Genomic DNA, 19,448 nt, shown 5'->3' on the forward strand with positions numbered 1-19,448 from the left:
CAGCGCACTGAATCTGCCATCTCAATGACGGCCGACTCCGTACTATAGCCCTTACGGAAGCCATGTTGGGAATCATGATAGAGTCCATTGTTCTCAATGTAGCAAGCAATTTGCTGGTGGGCTAGCTTTTCTAGAATCTTAGCAGGGAGGAGGGATATCGGTCTATAATTGGCCGGGTTATCTCGATCCGCATTAGCCTTTTTTAGGATAGGGACCAGAAACGCATGTTTCCAAGCCTCCGGATAAATCCCCGAACTTAAAGAGGAATTCCAAATGGAATTAAGGTAGGGGTTGAGAAAGGGGGCCAGCGCGTTATAGTGTTTAGCAGGCCATGGGTCCCCAGGAGAGCCTGGCCTGCATCTAAGTAGCTCTAGATGGGAAGTCTCAATAGGAATTTCTGTAAATTCTGTGAGAGTGGGGCTAGCAATGTGGGACACAGCCTTTGCCGTGAGCAAATCAGTTTCACCACTAGTCGGAAAGGATGCATGGATCTGGGCAATCTTGTCCTCAAAGAACTCTGAAAGTTGGGTACAGAGTTCTTGAGAAGCTGGCTGCTTTCGAATAAGAGCTTGAGGATCCGTGAATCAATCGAGAAGATTTCTCTGGGGGCGTTGCTAGCTCTATCAATCTTCTCGGCTAGGAAGATTCTTTTATGCTTTATAATCGGCTTCCTGTACTCCTTGAGTGCTTGACGATAGTTAGTTTTACTGTCACTGGAATAATCCAGTCCCATAACAGTGGTTTGTAGCAAACTTATGCCCCCAGCGCTTGTCCCCAGAGAGAAGGTACCAGTCAATGAGCAACCCCATCACCCCACTTTGTACACATAGTTACGTCTCCGTTGTCTTCTGCATCTGCAGTAGGCGAACCCCGGCAACCGACAGATGGCAGGCACAGCTCCCAGAGTACAATGACAACAAGAAGTTCACCAAAGGGGATTGCAGTTAAGAATCTTCCAGGGTCTCACCGCTCCTCCGTTTGACTCTGACCGGGTGAGGCATTGGCAACAACACTATCAGACTTTGTGAGTCTTTGACGATCATTAGAGCGTGGCTGTCGACCCGTCCCTCGACGGTCCCTGTTTTTCTGCTTCTCGACTGTGCGCCATCCCTCAAGCCAGTCCCATGCGTCATCAGGGCTGGAAAAGAATTAGGTTTTCCCCTCCACTTCGACATGTAGCTTTGCAGGAAACAGCATAGCCTACTTGGTCTCTTGCTCACGCAGAGCGCGTTTCACCTCTAGAAAGCTGCGGCGTTGCTTCTGCACCCTTAATGTAAAGTCAGGAAAGAAAGTAATCGTGCTATTGTCAATTGTGACTGGTGGGCTAACTCTTGCAGCGTGAAGTATGACATCTCGATCTCTGAAGTTGAACACCCGCGCCAGGAGAGGACGGAGCGGAGCTCCTGGCCGCTGCCTGCCACCCGACACTCTGTGCACCCTTTCAATCGAAAAATAGTTGGATAGTCCCTCAGGCTAGAGGTGTTGTAGCACAAGATTCTCAACATAGCGATCAGCCGCCTTTCCCTCCACACGTTCAGGCTCACCCAAATGCCCATGTTGTTGCGGCGCATACAGCCCTCATAGTCGTCGAGTTGGTGTGTTAGCAGTTCCTGGTTGGCCTGCAGGTCCGCCACCTGCCGCTTAAGCAGATCAGAGTCAGTCACTAGATCTTTGGTAGTTGATTCCACCTCAGAGAGACGCTCATTCATCTTGCGCATGTCTGCCCTAATCAGGGACACCTCCGTCGCAACAGTGTCAATGCGGCCCTCGAGGGATGTACGCACTGTGGTGATGGCCGCCAGGATATCCTGCAATGTTGGTTCTGGTAGGCTCTTTGCTTCTGTGGGGGAGGTTTATGCTCCTCCCTGCCCCTTCTGCAAAGCATATTTTTCCAGCTTCATCTGGAGCGTGTTGCAGCCTCCTCAGCTGCTTGCCATGTTGTCTTTGGCGCTTCAATAGGAGCTGGGAGGTAAGGAGAAATCCAACCGGCTATTCACTGCCGCCTGCGTATGGAACCAACTTTCAACCGGTCTGTCAAGTTTTGCAAGCCAAAGATCGCCGGGGCAGCAGTGATCGAAGAGTGCCCTTCAGAGAGGGGGTGCAGGGCCACAGCACGACCCTAGTGTCACAAGAGGTAAAAAATAGTTGTGTCCAGAGTGTACACAGTGTGCTAGTAGCAATATCAGCCCGTGGCGGTGACATTGGTTCTGCGGCGCTGCGGCTACCAGCGAAGGGCAAGTCCCAAAAGTATTTCCCAACAACTGAGCACTGTGGTCGGGCAGTAAGCAGGAGGCGCCGACAGTCATCCAGGGAGGCAGGGGAACAACAATGAGTGCGGCATGCACCAGGCGCCGCAACTACGGGGATCTCCACACCCACGCACCAGAGTTCATACCTGGCAGATGATGAGGGGGCAGCCGTCTGTACTTACCTGTTCCACAGGTATCTGAACACCCAACACTGGATAAGGAGCAGCCAGAAGTTAGAGGCTATTCACCCCCCATAGGTGCCATGCAGCTGTCAGGCCGCCTCAGTGCCATCACCACAGGGAGTCCACGGCAGTAAACCGCACTCAGCTGCACGGGAGTTAATGCAGGGCCAGCGTTGGCCAAGAGAAGTTCGAGCAGCGTTGAGTCCTCCGTGCACCTCTCACTAAGCCCCGTCAGGCTGATGGCATCACGCACAGGCTGGCTGCCGGTAATCTCTCTTGCACGCCGCAGGCCCGACACCCAGGTCTCGGGGCGCTGCTGCCGCTTATCCGGCGGGAGCAGGACCAGTTTCAAGTGAGGCTAAGCGGCCCCCTAGAAAGCAGCAGGCAGGGGCTGCACTGTAGCCCAAAGCGGCGGAGCCGGGCGGCGCGAGTCCTCCAGGCCACACCCCGGTCCTACACTGCACGCTCGGGCCCAGCCCCAGATCAGCGGCCTGATCGAGCGGATCCGGTCCAAACACGGTGAATTGATCCTCCTTCTCCCCGGAAACCTTCGACAGCCATTTGAGGTAATTGCAGTCGGGGCAACGCTGAATTGCACAGATAGTTAGGGAGTGTTGGGAAAAAGATCCGCTAGTGAGAGGCCATTTCTCCCGGCAGTTGGCCACGCCCCCCTTGTATTTTTTAAAACAAGAATTATTTTCAGAATCCGAGGAACGGGGCCTGTTGGAAAACGAGGCAGCATCTATGAGGCCTGCACAAATAACATGACTACATTTGTCCTTCACTGGGAACCAAACACCCAATTGTAGCGCCTGACTCTCAGGGGGTAGAATTGCAGAGCAGTCTGAGGCTAATTCAAGGGAGGTGGTGTGGGCTAGTAATCCCCATTACAGGTGCACAGCAATAACACTCAATAATTGATTGTCCAGTCTGTGCTTTGCTTTATAAAAGTAAGAGTACATTTATTAAACACACACACTACTCAATACTATGCACCAATTACAAATATACATAAGCTGTTGAAATTACTTTGTGACATTGCATAACATCTCCACCCCTCCCGCAGAGGGGTGGGGTCTAGTACCACCACTCCCATGTATGCACATCATCTTGCCCCAATGCAGGTAGTTGAACATAACCTGGAGCTAGGGCCATGCGCACTGGGACCATCCAAGTGGCGACCTACCCAATTATCTCAACAAGCATTAAAAAAGGTAACCCTGCCTTGGTGACACACAACCCTGACTGAGCATTTCCTATGGACCATGAAGTATACACCTCTACATTTTAAGGGCTAGCAGTCTGATTCTTCACCTAAGCACAGCAACAAGATAACATGTGTAAGCATCACTTTAGAATGACATTTGTGGATCATTAGAATGCATTGCAATTACAGCCCCTAAAGGCATCACAGATGAAATCACAGGATTATGCATATACAGCCAGACACCCTAGCAGGAATTTTTGGCACATAACCCCACCTTGCTTATAACATCACCTTACACAGGTTCTTCACATTTCACGTGTGATTCTCAGTCCCTCTAAAAGAAATAACGTCGGTAGAAGCATTTCTGGTGCAATTACAACTCTTCACCTCCAGTGGATGCCCTTCTCCTGACATCCCCAACTCAGCCTTTCACTCCAGGATGCACTTCTCAATACACCCCCAGCTGTAGAACATAAGTTCCAGCCCAGGAGGTGATTCAATGCCGGCAGAGCGCTTGAGGGGTTGTTACTTTTAAGTACCCAGGAGACTTAGGGAGGGACTTTTCTTCATTGTGCTGGGGGTGACTGCGTCGCTCCTGCAGCTCCCCCTGCACCACTTCAGCGAAGGGTGGTGGCCCCTCTCCTCTGGGGGCCACCAAAAACGCCCAAAACATAGACTTCCCCATGCCTTGCAAGACATTATGGGGCGGTCCGTGTTCCTGGCTGTGCATATTAGATGAGCGGCTCTCCCGCTGTGCCGGAAAGAGCCGCGCTGGTGGTGCCGGTGGTCTTCTGCCATATTCCAGCCTCATTGGGGGACCCGGTCCACCCGGACCTCCAGGTAATGTCCTGCAGGTCGGGGAGCCCATCCATTGCCGCTCTCGCTGATTTTCTGAGTCCTGGTCCCACCCATGCCCCAAGCACCACATCTCCTCTCTGGGTCCCCGTTCCCACCCAGGGACCCCGTCTGGCCTCCTCAATGGAGAGCCATTCGGGGACCCCACCCCCGGCAGCTCCCGTTGCTCCCCCACTGGCTAGCACCATTGCATGCTGCCGCGGGAGCCGGAATTAGTTTTCTGGTCTGCCCGCTCCGGCGGGCAGACGCAAGACTGCTTCCCCCGCTTCAGCGGGTCTTCGGGGGAGTGCAATGGCACTCCCCCACCACGGTGGATGGGGTCCTGGGCCCCTCCTTCTCTTCGTGGGTCTAGCCCGTCTAAGCCTGGGGCCAGGGTGAGCTCCTGGCCTCCCATGGGAAAATCTTCAGGGAAAGCACGACGGCGCTCCCCGGCTTTGCTTTGGGCCCAGGGATGGGGTCCAAGGCCCCAGTAGACCTCTCTGCGGGGGTCCTAGACGGCGGGGGCCAAGGTGGGCTCCTGGCCCCCTTGCAGGAAATTTTCAGGGGGAGCGCGACGGCGCTCCCCAGCTTCCCTTCTGCTGGGGGCAGCCCCGGGACCTGACCCACCCCAGGGGCATAGTTGAGACTGGTGGCGGAGCCCCACACGCTTCGTAGTCGGTCCACTGAGGGTTCAACGGTCGCCTACCTTCTGGGGGCATATCTCGGCCCCCCAGGTGGCCAATTTGCACAATCTTTGGCTCTTCTTGCTCCTGGTCAATCAATCAATCAATCATGGGCATTTGTATAGTGGGCTACTCACCCGGGAGGGTCTCAAGGCGCTGGGGGGGAGGGGTCCGTTACTGCTCGAAGAGCAGAGTCTTGAGGAGCTTAGTGAAGGAGAGATGATCCTGGGTCAGCTGGAGGTGGATCGGGAGGGAGTTCCATGTCTTGGCTGCCAGGTAGGAGAAGGATCTTCCCCCAGCGGTGGCTTTGCAGATGCGTGGTACGGCGGCAAGGGCGAGGCTGGACGATCGTAGCTGGCGGGTGGGCGCGTAGAAGGTCAGGCGGTTGTTGAGGTACTTGGGGCCCAGGTCGTGGAGGGCTTGTGTGCGTCGGTGAGGAGTCTGAACGTGATCCTCTTGCTGACGGGGAGCCAGTGCAGGTCTCTCAGGTGGCTGGAGATGTGGCTGTGTCGGGGGATGTCCAGGACGAGTCATGCTGAGGTGTTCTGGATGCGCTGGAGTCTTTTCTGAAGTTTGGCTGTGGTTCCGGCGTAGAGGGTGTTTTCGTAGTCCAGCCGGCTGGTGACGAGTGCCTGGGTGATCGTCTTCCTGGTATCGGTTGGGATCCATCGGAAGATCTTGCGGAGCATGCGCAGGGTGTTGAAGCATGATGATGAGACAGCGTTGACTTGTCTGGTCATCGAGAGGGAGGAGTCCAGGATGAAGCCCAGGTTGTGTGCGTGGTATGTTGGTTTGGGAGTGGTGCCCAGGGCAGGGGGCCACCAGGAGTCGTCCCAGGCGGAGGGCGATGATCCCAGGATGAGGATTTCCATCTTGTCGGAGTACAGTTTCAGGTGGCTGTTCTTCATCCATTCGGCAACGCCTTTCATCCCTTTGTGTAGGCTGGTTCTGGCGGTGACGGGGTCGTTGGTGAGGGAGAGGATCAGCTGGGTGTCGTCGGCGTAGGAGATGATGTTGAGGTTGTGTTGGCGTGCGATGGCTGCGAGAGGGCTCATGTAGACGTTGAAGAGGGTTGGGCTGGGTGATAATCCTTGTGGTACGCCGCAGATGACTTCGGAGGTCTAGGATCTGAACGGGGGGAGGCGGACTCTCTGGGTTCTTCCGGCGAGGAACGAGATGATCCACTCCAGTGCCTTCTCTTGGATTCCGATGTTGTTGAGGCGTTGTACTAGGGTGCGGTGGCAGACAGTGTCGAACGCTGCAGAGAGGTCCAGGAGGATGAGGGCCGCTGTTTCCCCGTTGTCGAGCAGGGATCTGATGTCGTCAGTGGCTGCGATGAGGGCTGTCTCTGTGCTGTGGTTGGCTTGGAAACCGGACTGCGAGGGGTCGAGGGATCCGTTCGTCTCGAGGAAGGTGGCAAGCTGTCTGTTGACGGTCTTCTCGATGACTTTGGCAGGAAAAGGGAGGAGAGAGATGGGGCGGTAGTTCTAGAGGTCGGTGGGGTCCGCTGTTGGTTTCTTCAGGAGGGCGCTGAGCTCGGCGTGCTTCCAGATCTCCAGGAAGGTGGCGTGTTGAAAGAGGTGTTGATGTCCCGGAGTTGGGGTGCAATGATGGAGACGGCCTTGGTGAAGACGTGGTGGGGGCAGGGGTCGGTTGGTGATCCGGAGTGGATGGTGTTCATCGTGCGGGTGGTGTCTTCGGTGCTGACTGGGGTCCAGACGCAGATGGTGGTGGTGGGGGGCATTGGTTCGGTGGTTGGGTGCGTGGTTGGTGCGCCGAAGCTGTTGTGTATATCAGCGATCTTGCGGTGGAAGAACGAGGCGAGTGAGTCGCAGAGGTCTTGCGAGGCAGTGATGTTGTTGTTTCCGGCGCTGGGGTTGGAGAACTCTTTGACGATGCTGAAGAGTTCCTTGCTGTTGTGGGCGTTGTTGTCCAGTCGTTCTTTGAATGCTTTCTTCTTGGTGGTGCAGATCAGCTGGTGGTGTTTGCGGGTGGCGTGCTTGAGGGCCGTCATGTTGTCTGTGGTCTGGTCGTGGAGCCAGGCTTTCTCGAGGGTGCAGTAGTTCTTCTTGGAGATCTTGAGTTCGTCGGTGAACCAGGGGGCTTTCTTGCTGCCGGGTCTGCTGGGAGGGTTCTTCAGTGGTGCGAGGTCATCTGCGCAGTTGGTGAGCCACTGTGTGAGGTTGTTGGCTGCTTCGTTGGGGTCCATTGTGCTGGCGGGAGGGTTCTGGGGGCGGGAGGTGGCAAGCTGCTCTGCGGTGATCTTGCTCCAGCTCCTGCAAGGAATCTGTTGCGGGTGATGGTGGGTCGTTGTTCTTCTGAAGCTGAAGTGGATGCAGCTGTGGTCAGTCCAATGGAGTCCGGTGGAGTGGCTGAAGGAGATGTGTTTGCTGGAGGAGAAGACGGGGTCAAGCGTGTGCCCGGCGTAGTGGGTGGGGGTGTTCACCAGTTGCTTGAGTCCGAGGTTAGCAAGGTTGTACAGCAGGGTGGTGGTGTTGCTGTCCTTGTTGTTCTCCAGGTGGAAGTTGAGGTCCCCTAGGAGGATGTAGTCAGCGGAGGGGAGGGCGTGCGGGCTGATGAAGTCGGCGATGTCTTCGCTGAATTGGGTGAGTGGTCCCGGGGGTCTGTAGATGAGGGTGCCTTTGAGGGTGGTCTTGGGGTCGGTGTGTATCTGGAAGTGGAGGTGTTCAGTGGCGGTGAAGGTGTCGTCGGGGTTGGTCGTGATGCGGATGGTGTTCTTGTGTACGATGGCGATGCCTCCTCCAGTCTGGTTGACGCGGTCCTTCCGCGTGATCTTGTATCCGTCCTGGATGGCTATGGCGATGTCAGGCGCTGAGGAGGCGTTCATCCAGGTTTCTGTGAGGAAGGCGACGTCTGGTGATGTTGTGTCGAGCAGGTTCCAGAGTTCGACGGCGTGTCTGTGGACGGAGCGGGTGTTGAGCAGGATGCACTTGAGGTGGTTGCTGCTGGTGCTCGGCTTGTCGAGTGCGGTGCAGGTCAGGAGGCAGGTGAATTTGCAGACTTGGCATGTGAAGGGTCCGTGGGTGCGTTTCGGGGTGGCTCGGTAGCAGGCAGGAGTTCGGCCGGCGTTGAGTGCGTTGAGGATGCGGCGTCGTAGGTCCGTTGTGAAATGAAATGAAATGAAAAATTCCACTTATATAGCGCATAACTGCCCGGAAGCCTCGCAGCGCAGCGTTGTGTGGTCTGGCGTCGACGGGGGCCAGGGGTCCTGGCGCTGGGCGAGGTCCAGGGCCTCTCTTCTCCCTGCACAGAGGCCACCTGCTTCTGCGCACTGGTCTTGGACTCTTCTCCTGGTGCTGTTCAGGATCCACGGGCAGTCAAGGGTTCCCCCTACCAACAGCCCATTGCACCAGGCTCCAGCACCTTCTGCCCCAACAGACCACCCCCCAAAGAGAGCTTCTCTACTTGTGCAAGCACTTTTTTAAAGTTGAGTAGGGAGCTGACAGGAAGTCTCTGTTTGTCCTATCAAACAACGACACATCACTTCACTGCCCCTGCTCCCTCCTTCCTGCCAGGCCCTGGGTTGGTTCAATATGGCGTTGTCCAGGGTCTCTGGCCACATGGTCTCTGAAAACGCCTCTTCCACCCTCGCTGCCTTCCCTCCTTGGTGCAGCCTGGTGCCTGGCACTCAGTAATAGCTGCTGATGGATGAGCCTGTAGCCCCACCCATCTTCTCTTTGTGGTGAGGAGTGTAGGAAGGTGGAATCTTACTGCATAGTTACCCCCACTTTTTTCCTGGTGTTTTGCTGGTTTTCGACTTAGTTGGACTGGGACCCTGCTATTCAGGGCCCCAGTCCATCTGCTTTCTCTATAAAATGGATTCCATGTACTGTAGGTACATAGCAGATTGGCTACTGGGTCACCTTTGTGAGTCCCTGTATATGGTACCTTCAGTACCCAGGGCAAAGGTACCCCAGAGGCCTACAAGGGGCTGAAGCATGTATTGTGCCACCCATGGTTAGCCTTCCAAACTGACACCACAGGTCTGCACTTGCAGCCTGGGTAAGGTGGTGTAAGCACCCCTTACTTAGATATAGTATACCTATATCTACCTTTACATATAGACACATAGTAACCTATAAGTCACTCCTATGGCAGGCCTTGACAATCCTGAAGGCAGAGTGCTTGGTTTTGTGTGAGAGGGTGCCTAGCATGAGCTGAGCCCCTTTGCAGCTTTCAGAAATATCTCCTTATAGCTGTTCTATGATATAGCCATTACATATACTCTTAAGTGCATTATAATCCTCGCAGTTAATGGTAACTTTGGTTTGGCTTTATCAAAACATGTTGTGTTTGGGGTCAAACACTTTGGAATGCTATCCCCCCCCCCACCAGTTCTGGTGGTGGGGGTAGCATTCCACCCTTCTAGAGGGAGAAGACATGTACATACTGGTATACCCGGTTAAAGTTAAACAGAGTCCCAGCATCACAAAATGGATGCTGCTACCACAGACACAAGTCTGACCTCCTGTTGCTGGACGAAACTCCAGCAGGGGAGGCCGGGACAATACTTTTCCTGTACAGGCTTTAGTGTATTGGGACAGGGTGGGTTGCATTCAGTGAATTCTTTTCAGACACTGCCTGGGGCACAGAAGGTGCTCCATTCATTTCCCAGTTCATACCGATTGCTCGGGCACTCAGCCCCAGCTCTGGCACAAAACTGGACAAAGGGGAAGGGGTGTAACCACCCTCTCCCCAGGTCCACCCATAGATGGGACCTTAGAGTTAGTCCAACCCCTAAACTTACTATAAGAATAGGAACCCAGTCCCTAGGACTTTAGATTACCCTGGACGAAACTCTGCAACATATATCTTGGACCTTCAACATTCCATATCGACTGGAAGATGGAAGAAATCTCCCTTGTGGTCAAGGAGTGACCACTCTGTCCAAACAGGCACCAAAAGCATCTTTGCCGGTCTGCATTTTCGAGGCTCCCGCCAGATCCCGAAGAATCTGCGACACAGGACATTGACTTCCAGTCATCTCTGAAGCTGGCCCGAGATCCCAGCAAAGCTAAGACCCATAGCTGACACGAGAGATGTGGGACCGGAACTCCTGGACATCCTGCATTTTTGCATCTTCACCTACTTCCCGAGGAATCCCGAAGTTGTGCATTGGGGTATTTGAAGCCCCTGCCCCGAGCACCTTTTGCACCGAAGTACAGAGGCCAGCACTCCATGAAAGAGGACCCGTGAGTCCCCTTTCTTCATCGCAGCTCGAGGCTCCTTCGTGGTTTCTAGTCTGTTGGCTAGTGAGCCCCCACAAAGGCCAATCCGTTGTTTCTTGAGCTTTCCTGGTTGCTCCAGATGTGCTCTGACTTCCCTTCTAAGGAAGAGTCCCCCAAACGTTGCTGGTCTGAACCGAAGCCAATCTTGTCATCTTGCCAGGGTTGCTGCTGCCAAGGCTTGTTGGGTCGAATCTGGATTCTGATGCTGCAGCACTCGACACCCTTTGTGGGATAGCTCAAATCCAGCTCCTGTTTATTGTCGACGCCTCCTGGTCCTCGTGGCTGAAGAGTCAAGCTTCACCTCTTTCACCTGAAAACACCCAACATCGGTTGGCATCTTCCTATCGCCATCCTGGTCACTGGCTAGTGACCCAGACTCTGTCCCCACTGCATTCAGGGTCTTCACATCTCTGATCCACCCTTGGATCCACCCAGACACTTTTCCTTTGGTTGCCTGCAGCATTTCTTCGCAGCTCTCCATTGGAATCGACGACAAAACCTGACACCAAAAGACACCTATGCACCTGGCTTCCCTGGGTGAGGTAACACAAGTACTCCAGTGCTCCCGGGGGTCTTAACTCTCGAAGTGTCCTTGTCTGAAAGGGTTCCATCGTAGTTCACCTCTAAGTGCCCATAATCTTTAAAATTGTAACTGGTTCGTTCTCCATAGAAAGTCAATGGTGATCTGCGGCTGTGTTTAGACACTGCACGTGTCCCCCGTGGGCCTCCTGCGTCCCTACCTCGGGTGATTCCTGGTAGCCCTAGCGGTTTTACAGGCCCTAGGCCTTCTTTCTAATACTCACGTGGTTCTTATACAACTATTTTAGAATATGGTTTGTGAGGCCCCTAGGGCATAAGGTATACTGTGCAACTTATCGTATGCTAATTAAGGCGCCTATTAGGATGGCGGACGGACCTCTGTCCGTCAGCCACCACCGAGGTGGAGGGACCGTCCACAGGGGCAGCGGCAGTCCCTCCGGTGGAATTAGGATGTGACCGCCACCCTGGCGGTCACATCCCGCATATTTAACATTGCGGCGGGTGCTGCTTTAAGCAGCACCCGCCGCAAAGTTAAATATGCATGCTGTGCATTTGCATGCACAAAGCGGCAGGCACCGCGCGTTGCCTGCCGCATTGTGCATGCAAATGCAGGGGGGTACCATAGGTACCCCCCATGTGCACCCCCCACCCCCCTACACCCTGGGGGCCCACAACGGGCCCCCAAAGAAAAGACCGTATTCCTTTCCGTGGCGGCATTGCCGCCACGGAAAGGCATGTCCTGAAGCTCATCCTAATATGACTGGCGGTGTCTGATAGACACCGCCACCATATTAGAGCTTTTCCGCCACGGTCGGAAGGCGACCGCGGCGGAAAAGCGGCGGACGGTCTTCCCGTCCGGCGATGACCCCCCAGCCATCCTAATGTGGCGGGGGTCTTTTCATTTACCGCAGCGGTGAATCCGCATCCTCCGGGCCGGCGGTGGCTTCTGCCTACCCGAAGGATGTGGATTCACTGCAATCCTAATCAATCCCTAAGTTCCTTGTATTGAACTTTTACCTCTGACCTCATAAAGAGTTCAGAGGGGCTGTGCTTAGATTAAATACATATACATTTGATATATACCTTGTGTGATGTGCTTTCATTTGATCATTCAAGAGATTAAAACTGGTAAAACAACTTGCCTAACTCGCCTCTAAGTCTTAGCCTGAAGGCTGCTCTCCACAGCTACCACTAGGATAGCTTTCTATAAAGGTTGACTTTAAACCTACCATCAATAAGGGTCGTTTGGACTGGTGCAAGGTGCCCACTAGAATAGTGGACATCATATACCAGGCCAACATCTCACAAGGAGGTCTTAGCTTGTGGAAGAAAGGTAATCAATCCATCGTGCTGAGGACAGACAGGCCCTGATTATGGCTGACTCAGAGAAATGTGACATTTCGGGATGACCCAAAAGCACTACAAATATGGCTTTGGACTCTGAAGAATACTTCTTCTCCCATCCTTTACAGCGGACTTTAGTTCGTGTCTGGAATCTGTAGGCCTTAGGAAAGTAAAACTAGCACATGTGCTCCCTATCCCCATAAGAGAATAATGGAATACACGCTGTAAAGCACACTGACTTTCCCTGGCATGTTTTTTCCCACTATATAAAGCCTATTCCATGTCACCACCCCATTCTGTATAAGTCCTGTCACACCAGTCTATCTGCACCTACTCCTTGGCTGCGCACACTAGAAATCTCCCCTGCACAGCCCCTACACATGTGCACATGCATGTACACATGTGTCTGCATGTAACCAGCCCGGTGTCCGTTACTCCAGCTGCTGCACAATGGCCTGGTCAAGCCAGGGGGACACCAGTAAAATCCTCATGCAGTCTCTTTCACTATGAGTTCACTGTGGGTGAGTCCCAACTTGTGAGGCTCCCCCACAGTAAAAGCTCAACAAATAGGTCCTCAAAAAGCAAAAATCCGGGTGGCCCATAGTGTCAGAACCACCTTCTAACAGGGCCATTTAGGGTTTGGTGGAGTGAAAGTCTCCTAAAAGTCTATTGTTCTTCAAGCGCTTTAGAGGTGAGAGAAATGCTAATTGTCTGCCTTAGGTACCTTTGCTGGCTCCGGCAACACACATCTTGCAAAGAATACAGCATTTACAACATGTTACGAACCACGTGCTGCTGTTACAACACAGGCGTTACAATGAATGTGTCTTTACCACACATTGATTTACCACACGTATTGTAACAACCAAATGCCTTAGGAGAAGCAGGATTGAACTTTAAAGTCCAACGCTTTCCCTACTGTTGGGCAGACTGGAGTTGGAATAGTAAACTATACCCCTCCAAAGTCCAGCACTTTCCCTAAGGCATGTTGTTGCAATGATATGCGTGGTAAAGGAATGCGCAGTCACCCCACTGCCTTGATGCAGCAAACAAAAGGAAAAAATAAAATGATAATAACTAATGTTATTATTATTTTATTTTAACCTCCTGCTGCGGCAGCTTGAGTGGGGGGGGGGGCGAGGTGGGGCTGCAAAGCAGAGGAGGAGTGGTAAAACCCTCCTAAGTGCGCAGTAACTATTTGGTCGGCCTCTTGAGCTGCCCATAAAAGTATGGAAAACTTTCCCTGTTCTCTATGCATGCTGCATTACAGCCTGCATGGAGAACTTGTCCCCCCCAGTCCATGGCTGAGCACCGTGAACTGCGCTCAGACCAATCACAACGCTGCAGCGTTGTGTTTGGCTGCAGGGAGCGTGGGAGAACTGGCTCTTCCTGTTTGTACCAAGAAGGAAGAGGACATAGGAGAGGCGGTGGTGGCTGGCCAGTCGGCCAGCTGGGATGTAAGTGATTTGTTTTTTACCTGATTCCCACACATAATGTTTCTTGACACCCCCCTTAACAATTCCCAAAATTTGTAACAACTCCACAGAACAAATTAACTTTATTTACCCCACAACATCATCATTCATCTTCCATTCAAAGGTCTTCCCTTGCATTACCCAATGCCTTTCTCACACACAGCCTACCAACCATCAACAAACAAACTGATTTTCTCAAAACTTCCTCTTCCCATCCTCTGAGTCCCACTCCGATTGGTGGGTGCGTCAGTGCATTACAAAGGACCTGCAGTGTGAGGGGCCTTGAGATCCAGGGGGCCCCCTCAGGACAGTACTCTGGCCTGAGAGCTCCTGAGGGAGTTCGGAGGGGGTCCCTTCCATGTACTTTGCAGGGGGGACCCCTCAAGTTTTGTTATGCTACTGGGGTACACCCGGACCGGGCTCTCCATCTCCCCCCAAAAAGTGCCTCAAAACTACTACAACTTGTCCTACCGCAGCATACCTATGAATTTTTCAAAGCAAATAAGCCACACATAACCCGAAATATGGAAATATTTTAATCGGGCAATTTCCTCAAATTGCCCTGCACCACCACCCACAAAATGGAGTCCACAATAAGACTGGACCTCCCCTCTAGTGAGACATTCAAATACCTTATCTAAAACCCTCCCTCTACATTCTGTTCCCACCTATCCCTGTCCCCCTATCTTGTGACCTGACCCAATTGCACAAAGTCATCCAGGGAAGAAAGGCTGTAGCATTTGCTCCCCTTGGAGACCACATTGGCGGCGATGCATGTGCCACAAAGCCTCTGTATTTTCTGCTTCGGAAGACCCGGTCTATTTAGGATGCCCGAGAAGTAAATTATCAAGCCCCACATATGTTCATTACAAAACTCCCTATGCATCGGAGCCACTGATTTTTTGGTTGGCAAAAACAAAACCCTGCTGGGAGTTTATTTCAAGGTAGCCAAAAATAACTCTTGCCATTATTTCAGTTTTTCTGAAAGCCTGTACGTTCCATTAGCGCAAGCTTCTTCAATGAGTAGGTTGTGAGCTATTGGCAGCACTACACCTACCGGGAGTAGCTCTCCTATGGGCAGACCAACCAACTAAATTAGAAGATTTTGCTTGGGTGAATTAATATATTTATACCAAACTTGAAGTGTATATGCAAGACAAAAACATATATATATATATATATATATATATATATATATATATATATATATATATATATATATATATATATATATATATATATATATATATATATATATATATATATATATATATATATATATATATATATATATATATATATATATATATATATATATATATATATATATATATATATATATATATATATATATATATGTTCTCATAAGTTGATGTTTGAAGAAAAATGTTTGAATTTCTAAAATGTATTTTAAACTGATATATGAGTGATACATTTTGCAGCATTGGGGAGACTTATTTCGAATATGCCTGCAACATTCTAGCTATGTCTGTCATGTATTAGCCATGTAGAGCGATAAAGCCTTTTTACATTACTGCTGGTAACTCTGCCTGGTTCTTTTAGGCGATCACTGCTGGTAATCCTGCATAGGATGACCACTAATGTGATTTCCTTCAGACCTGGTCATATTACAAGACTAATAGTAACAGTAGCTCAGGATGAATTTCATTGGTATGAAGTAGCTCTTATCACAAAAAAGGTTGGAGACCCCTGCTTTAGGGTAAGCACTTTTCGCAGATGGACAACTTCAGACGGAGGTCAACTATTGGCTGGGCTGAAAGTTGAATGTTCTTAGTTCAGCGGAGAGTGCCAAGGTGGCCAATGTGCAGAGTGAGGTGGATGGCGGGAACTATTTGTTGTAGAGACTTTGACTTTTTCGGGCTTTAAGCTGGTGAGTCTGTGCATGAATACATCAGTCCAAGGGAAGAGACTTTCAATTTGCGTTTTCCTCTCTTTTCAGGGTGGCCAGCTCCCTGGACAGCTCTCTGAAGGGACAATACAGAGTAACAGTGATAGCCCATGACAGAGGGGGCCTCAACACTACCAAGAACATAGACGTACGTACAGGGTGGGAAAGAGTGAGAGAAAGATGGAAGAAGTAGGACAAAGATGTAGTGGTGAGGCTGAGAGAGAGAAAGAGGAATATATTGTGGGAGAGAGAAACAGCGACGCAATGAATGGGAGAAGAGATAAATAAGAGGGGAAGGAGAGAGAAAGGGCGACAGAGATTAGACAAAGAAGAAGAGGGCTACAGAAAGGGATGGAGAAAGAGAGAAGAGTGAGAAGTAGACGTAGGGCGTTGAGAGCAAGATAAGGAGACAGGGCAAGAGACAAGAGAGAGAAAGGAGGAGAGAGAAAGAGAAGGAGAGGGATAGATGGGTCGAGAGAGACATGTGCAAGTAGAAAGCAGAGAGAGTGAGAGACCATGTTTGTGTGTCTGATGGTTGGAGCATGTCTGTATCTGGCAGTGTGGTAGTATGTGTAGTACAGTGTGTAACACTCCATGACATTGCTTGGCAATGCATACACGTGTAATGCAGTGTGTCTCCATCCCGTCTTTGGGTATATCTGTGTATCTTTCTGTGTAAGGCAATAGTAGTGCGTCTATCGATAAGGCAGTGTGAGTGTTTGGCAATATGTATAGATGGTAACCTTCGCCACCACGTGTGATCTCCTTCAAGGGTAGATATTTGGAGACCAATTATGATATCACAGAAGGATGTGGCATATTGTCTAGTTACGCGAATAACCCCCTATTTTGCCATCTTTGTCTTCCATCTCTTCCTCCCTGGGCTTCTGCAGATTTATGCCGTAGATCGGTCTTTCCTCGTCATCCTTGAGTTTTCTACCACTGCGGCTGAAGTTCAGAAAAACAGCGAAGCCATCAAAAAGTAAGAAACGCCAACCCCTTGCCAGTGTTACAGATATTTAAGTGGTTGTATGTCAAAATATTGAGCACTAAAATATCCCACTGCAAACTATCATAGCCAGAATATTGGCTACTAGAATATCATGAAGGTAAGTATATGTAGGTAAGTATAGATAGCCATAGCAAGTAGGAGACAAAAAAACAGAAGCTTATAGAGAATTTGCGGTGTCACACAGAATACTAGATCTTTATGATGATGTGCTTACGAAAGATCTGAAAGAAATGTACTATGTCACATGTGATTCAGCAGATAACGGATGGTTTTTTCAACATGCAAAAGCTTGGTGCAAATTCAGAATTTACCTTTATTCCGGTGATGGGTCTTTTTCTCGAGTTGGGGCTTAACATCAACAATATAACAGCATCCCAGTAACAGTGAAGCATATTTTGACCCCAAAAATGACAAAGAGGAATAGATTTGCAAACCATAAAGGGTTTATTATCAGATTAGCAAAGTTACAATTTCAAGTCAATCAGATTAGTCTTCAATAAATAATCATTAAGTCGCAGCGTAAGGCAATCAAATCTGAGGATTTCAGAAAAACAGTGCAAAGTCCAGTTATTTAAAGGCTTATTTTGGCAAGTTATAAAATGTTTCAATTCCCCAAAAGGAAAACTCCCTAATGCTAAGCTAAATGTGGAAATAGATTAGTGGAAGTATAAGTAGGAGGTGTCCGCTGAATATATATCCTTGAAGCCAAAACCAAAGGAAGGTTCACAAGAAGAGGAAAAAAATCTGCTCACCCAAGAGATTAACTCTATGAGCAGAAATGGGATAAGCATGGAGTCTCAAGATGTGCAGAGAGGCATCTACCTCCAAGGTGGACAGCAGCAAGTCTAATAGTTTAAACCTAAACATGCTCAAAAAAGCACAGAAGGGTCGAGGCAAACTACTGCACCTGGTAATGTAAGTGGCTTACTAGTCTTGTGATGGTGCTCAGGAAACCAGGAAGTACAACCCTATTTACTCCCAATTGGGCAAAGGCCCAAACCATAAATGCAAAAAATTTAGGAATCAGCACTCATCAAAAAGTAGCGTAACTATCCTTTCACATTAAATCAGTCCAAAGCAAAATAATATGAAGAGCAGGTCCAGAATCCACTGATGGTCGGAATATATTCTTTATTAGTTGATCCAAACAATAAAATCCATGTCCACAAGTGATTTTCTCTTAGCCAACGCGTTTCGTCTCATAATCGAGACTTCTTCAGGGCTCAAAAAATCAGCGTTAGATCAATTGTAAAATGTTACTCTTAATAAGATATAGCACAGCGAAAAATATCGATTTACATTCCTTTCATTTCTGTAATATTCATAGTAAGCCTGTTTTGACGTCTTAAGGCATGGTGGTCAGCAACAAAAGCAGCGTCCGCGTTAGAGCAGTAAAGTTTAAACATAAACATGCTCAATTAAATCAAGGATTTTCAAACCAACCAAACACTCCTCCAGTTCCCACAGCGAAGGGACAATCAAAACAAACATTAAAGTAACTGTGAGTGACGGCCCTTTCCCCATGAGAAATACAGTGCAAAGTTTCCATCGCTGTGGCCTCTATAGATATTGCACAAGGTAGAATTCTTCTCCAGTGACCATTATCATGTGCGGGCGCTCAGATTTAGTGACCAAATTATTAAAAAGTTACATTAATGGCCCTCACACAGAACTTAACAATAACAATACAGTTTTAACGAGCACGCATTGAATACTTGGCTCCTGAAACGAGAAAAAGATTATGCGCAGTATACAGCAATACAAAATGTCATTTAAATGGTGCCTTTTAAATCAAGGCCTAATGACACTGTGGCTAACTTAACGTGAACACACTCCAAATATAGTTATCTGTTAACGTAGAAATCACTCATTGTGTTCAGCTTAAATATAAAAGCACACTTAAATGTGAGAAATAAAGCTAAAATGAAAAATAGTGACATCGCAGCACCATAGGAAAGAAAAAGAAAATAACAATTAGTGAACACATGTGTCTAAACAGTCTTGTCAATTACAGGAAGATTTCTATAAAATATGAAATAAAGAAAGTGGTGACATGGTTGTTATGGACACTGTATTTTGAACAACAAATGTGAGAAAATGTTGAAGATGTGACCATCTGCCAACTTCTCGAGAAAAAACTCAATGGTGAGCTTTGAAACAAAGTTAAGGAGATTCTAGAAAGAGCATTCCAGGTTTTTCAATGCGTATGACCTTGTCATGTTTTCTTTCTCTCAGGGCAATATTACTTATCTACAATCTTTCTTGCACCACAGACTTTAGCTCTCCTCTTTTTTTATTTTTTTATTTTTGACATCTTCCATATTCAGTTTGCTGATGATTTATTCATAATTTTTGATCCGATGTTGCACGTTAAGCTAAAGTGCCATCATTGCATATGAGACAGTATATATCTTCCCAGTCTTTCAATAATTGTACACTCATTCCAAAAAGTTTTTCAATGTGTGACATTTAGGTATCCAATTAACCGTCAAGTAGTTTCTAGCAAAAGATGTGGACTTGTACCATTAATAGAGACTCTGCTTACATACTTTCTCTAATGCCACAAAGTACTTGTTCAGTGTGTCTTGATCTTCCCTCATTCCTTTACTACTTTACTACATTCTACTTCTGCTCATGTATATTGACGTCACTAGTGCTAATTGCTGCCATGATACAGTACATGATTACTTTCCATATTGAAAACTTAGCATCTGGTTGCAGAAAGCGCTGTCTAGAGCTAAGAGTGCTAGATTAAACTATCCCA

The 19,448-nt window shown here is 49.4% G+C and overlaps 1 protein-coding gene across 2 annotated transcripts in view; it reads left to right on the forward strand.

The window, feature by feature from the left end:
• Positions 1 to 19,448, forward strand: part of CDHR2 (cadherin related family member 2) — a 464,115-nt gene that overhangs the window by 400,537 nt on the left and 44,130 nt on the right. For both annotated transcript variants that reach the window (XM_086931759.1, XM_086931760.1), the window contains 2 exons: positions 15,724 to 15,820; positions 16,566 to 16,654. In XM_086931759.1, the coding sequence (XP_086787885.1) occupies positions 15,724 to 15,820; positions 16,566 to 16,654 (186 nt within the window). The remainder of the gene's footprint in view (positions 1 to 15,723; positions 15,821 to 16,565; positions 16,655 to 19,448) is intronic.

This window comes from Lissotriton vulgaris, chromosome 7 (assembly GCF_964263255.1).
Source record: "Lissotriton vulgaris chromosome 7, aLisVul1.2, whole genome shotgun sequence".
In the NCBI taxonomy this organism is placed as follows: domain Eukaryota; kingdom Metazoa; phylum Chordata; class Amphibia; order Caudata; family Salamandridae; genus Lissotriton; species Lissotriton vulgaris.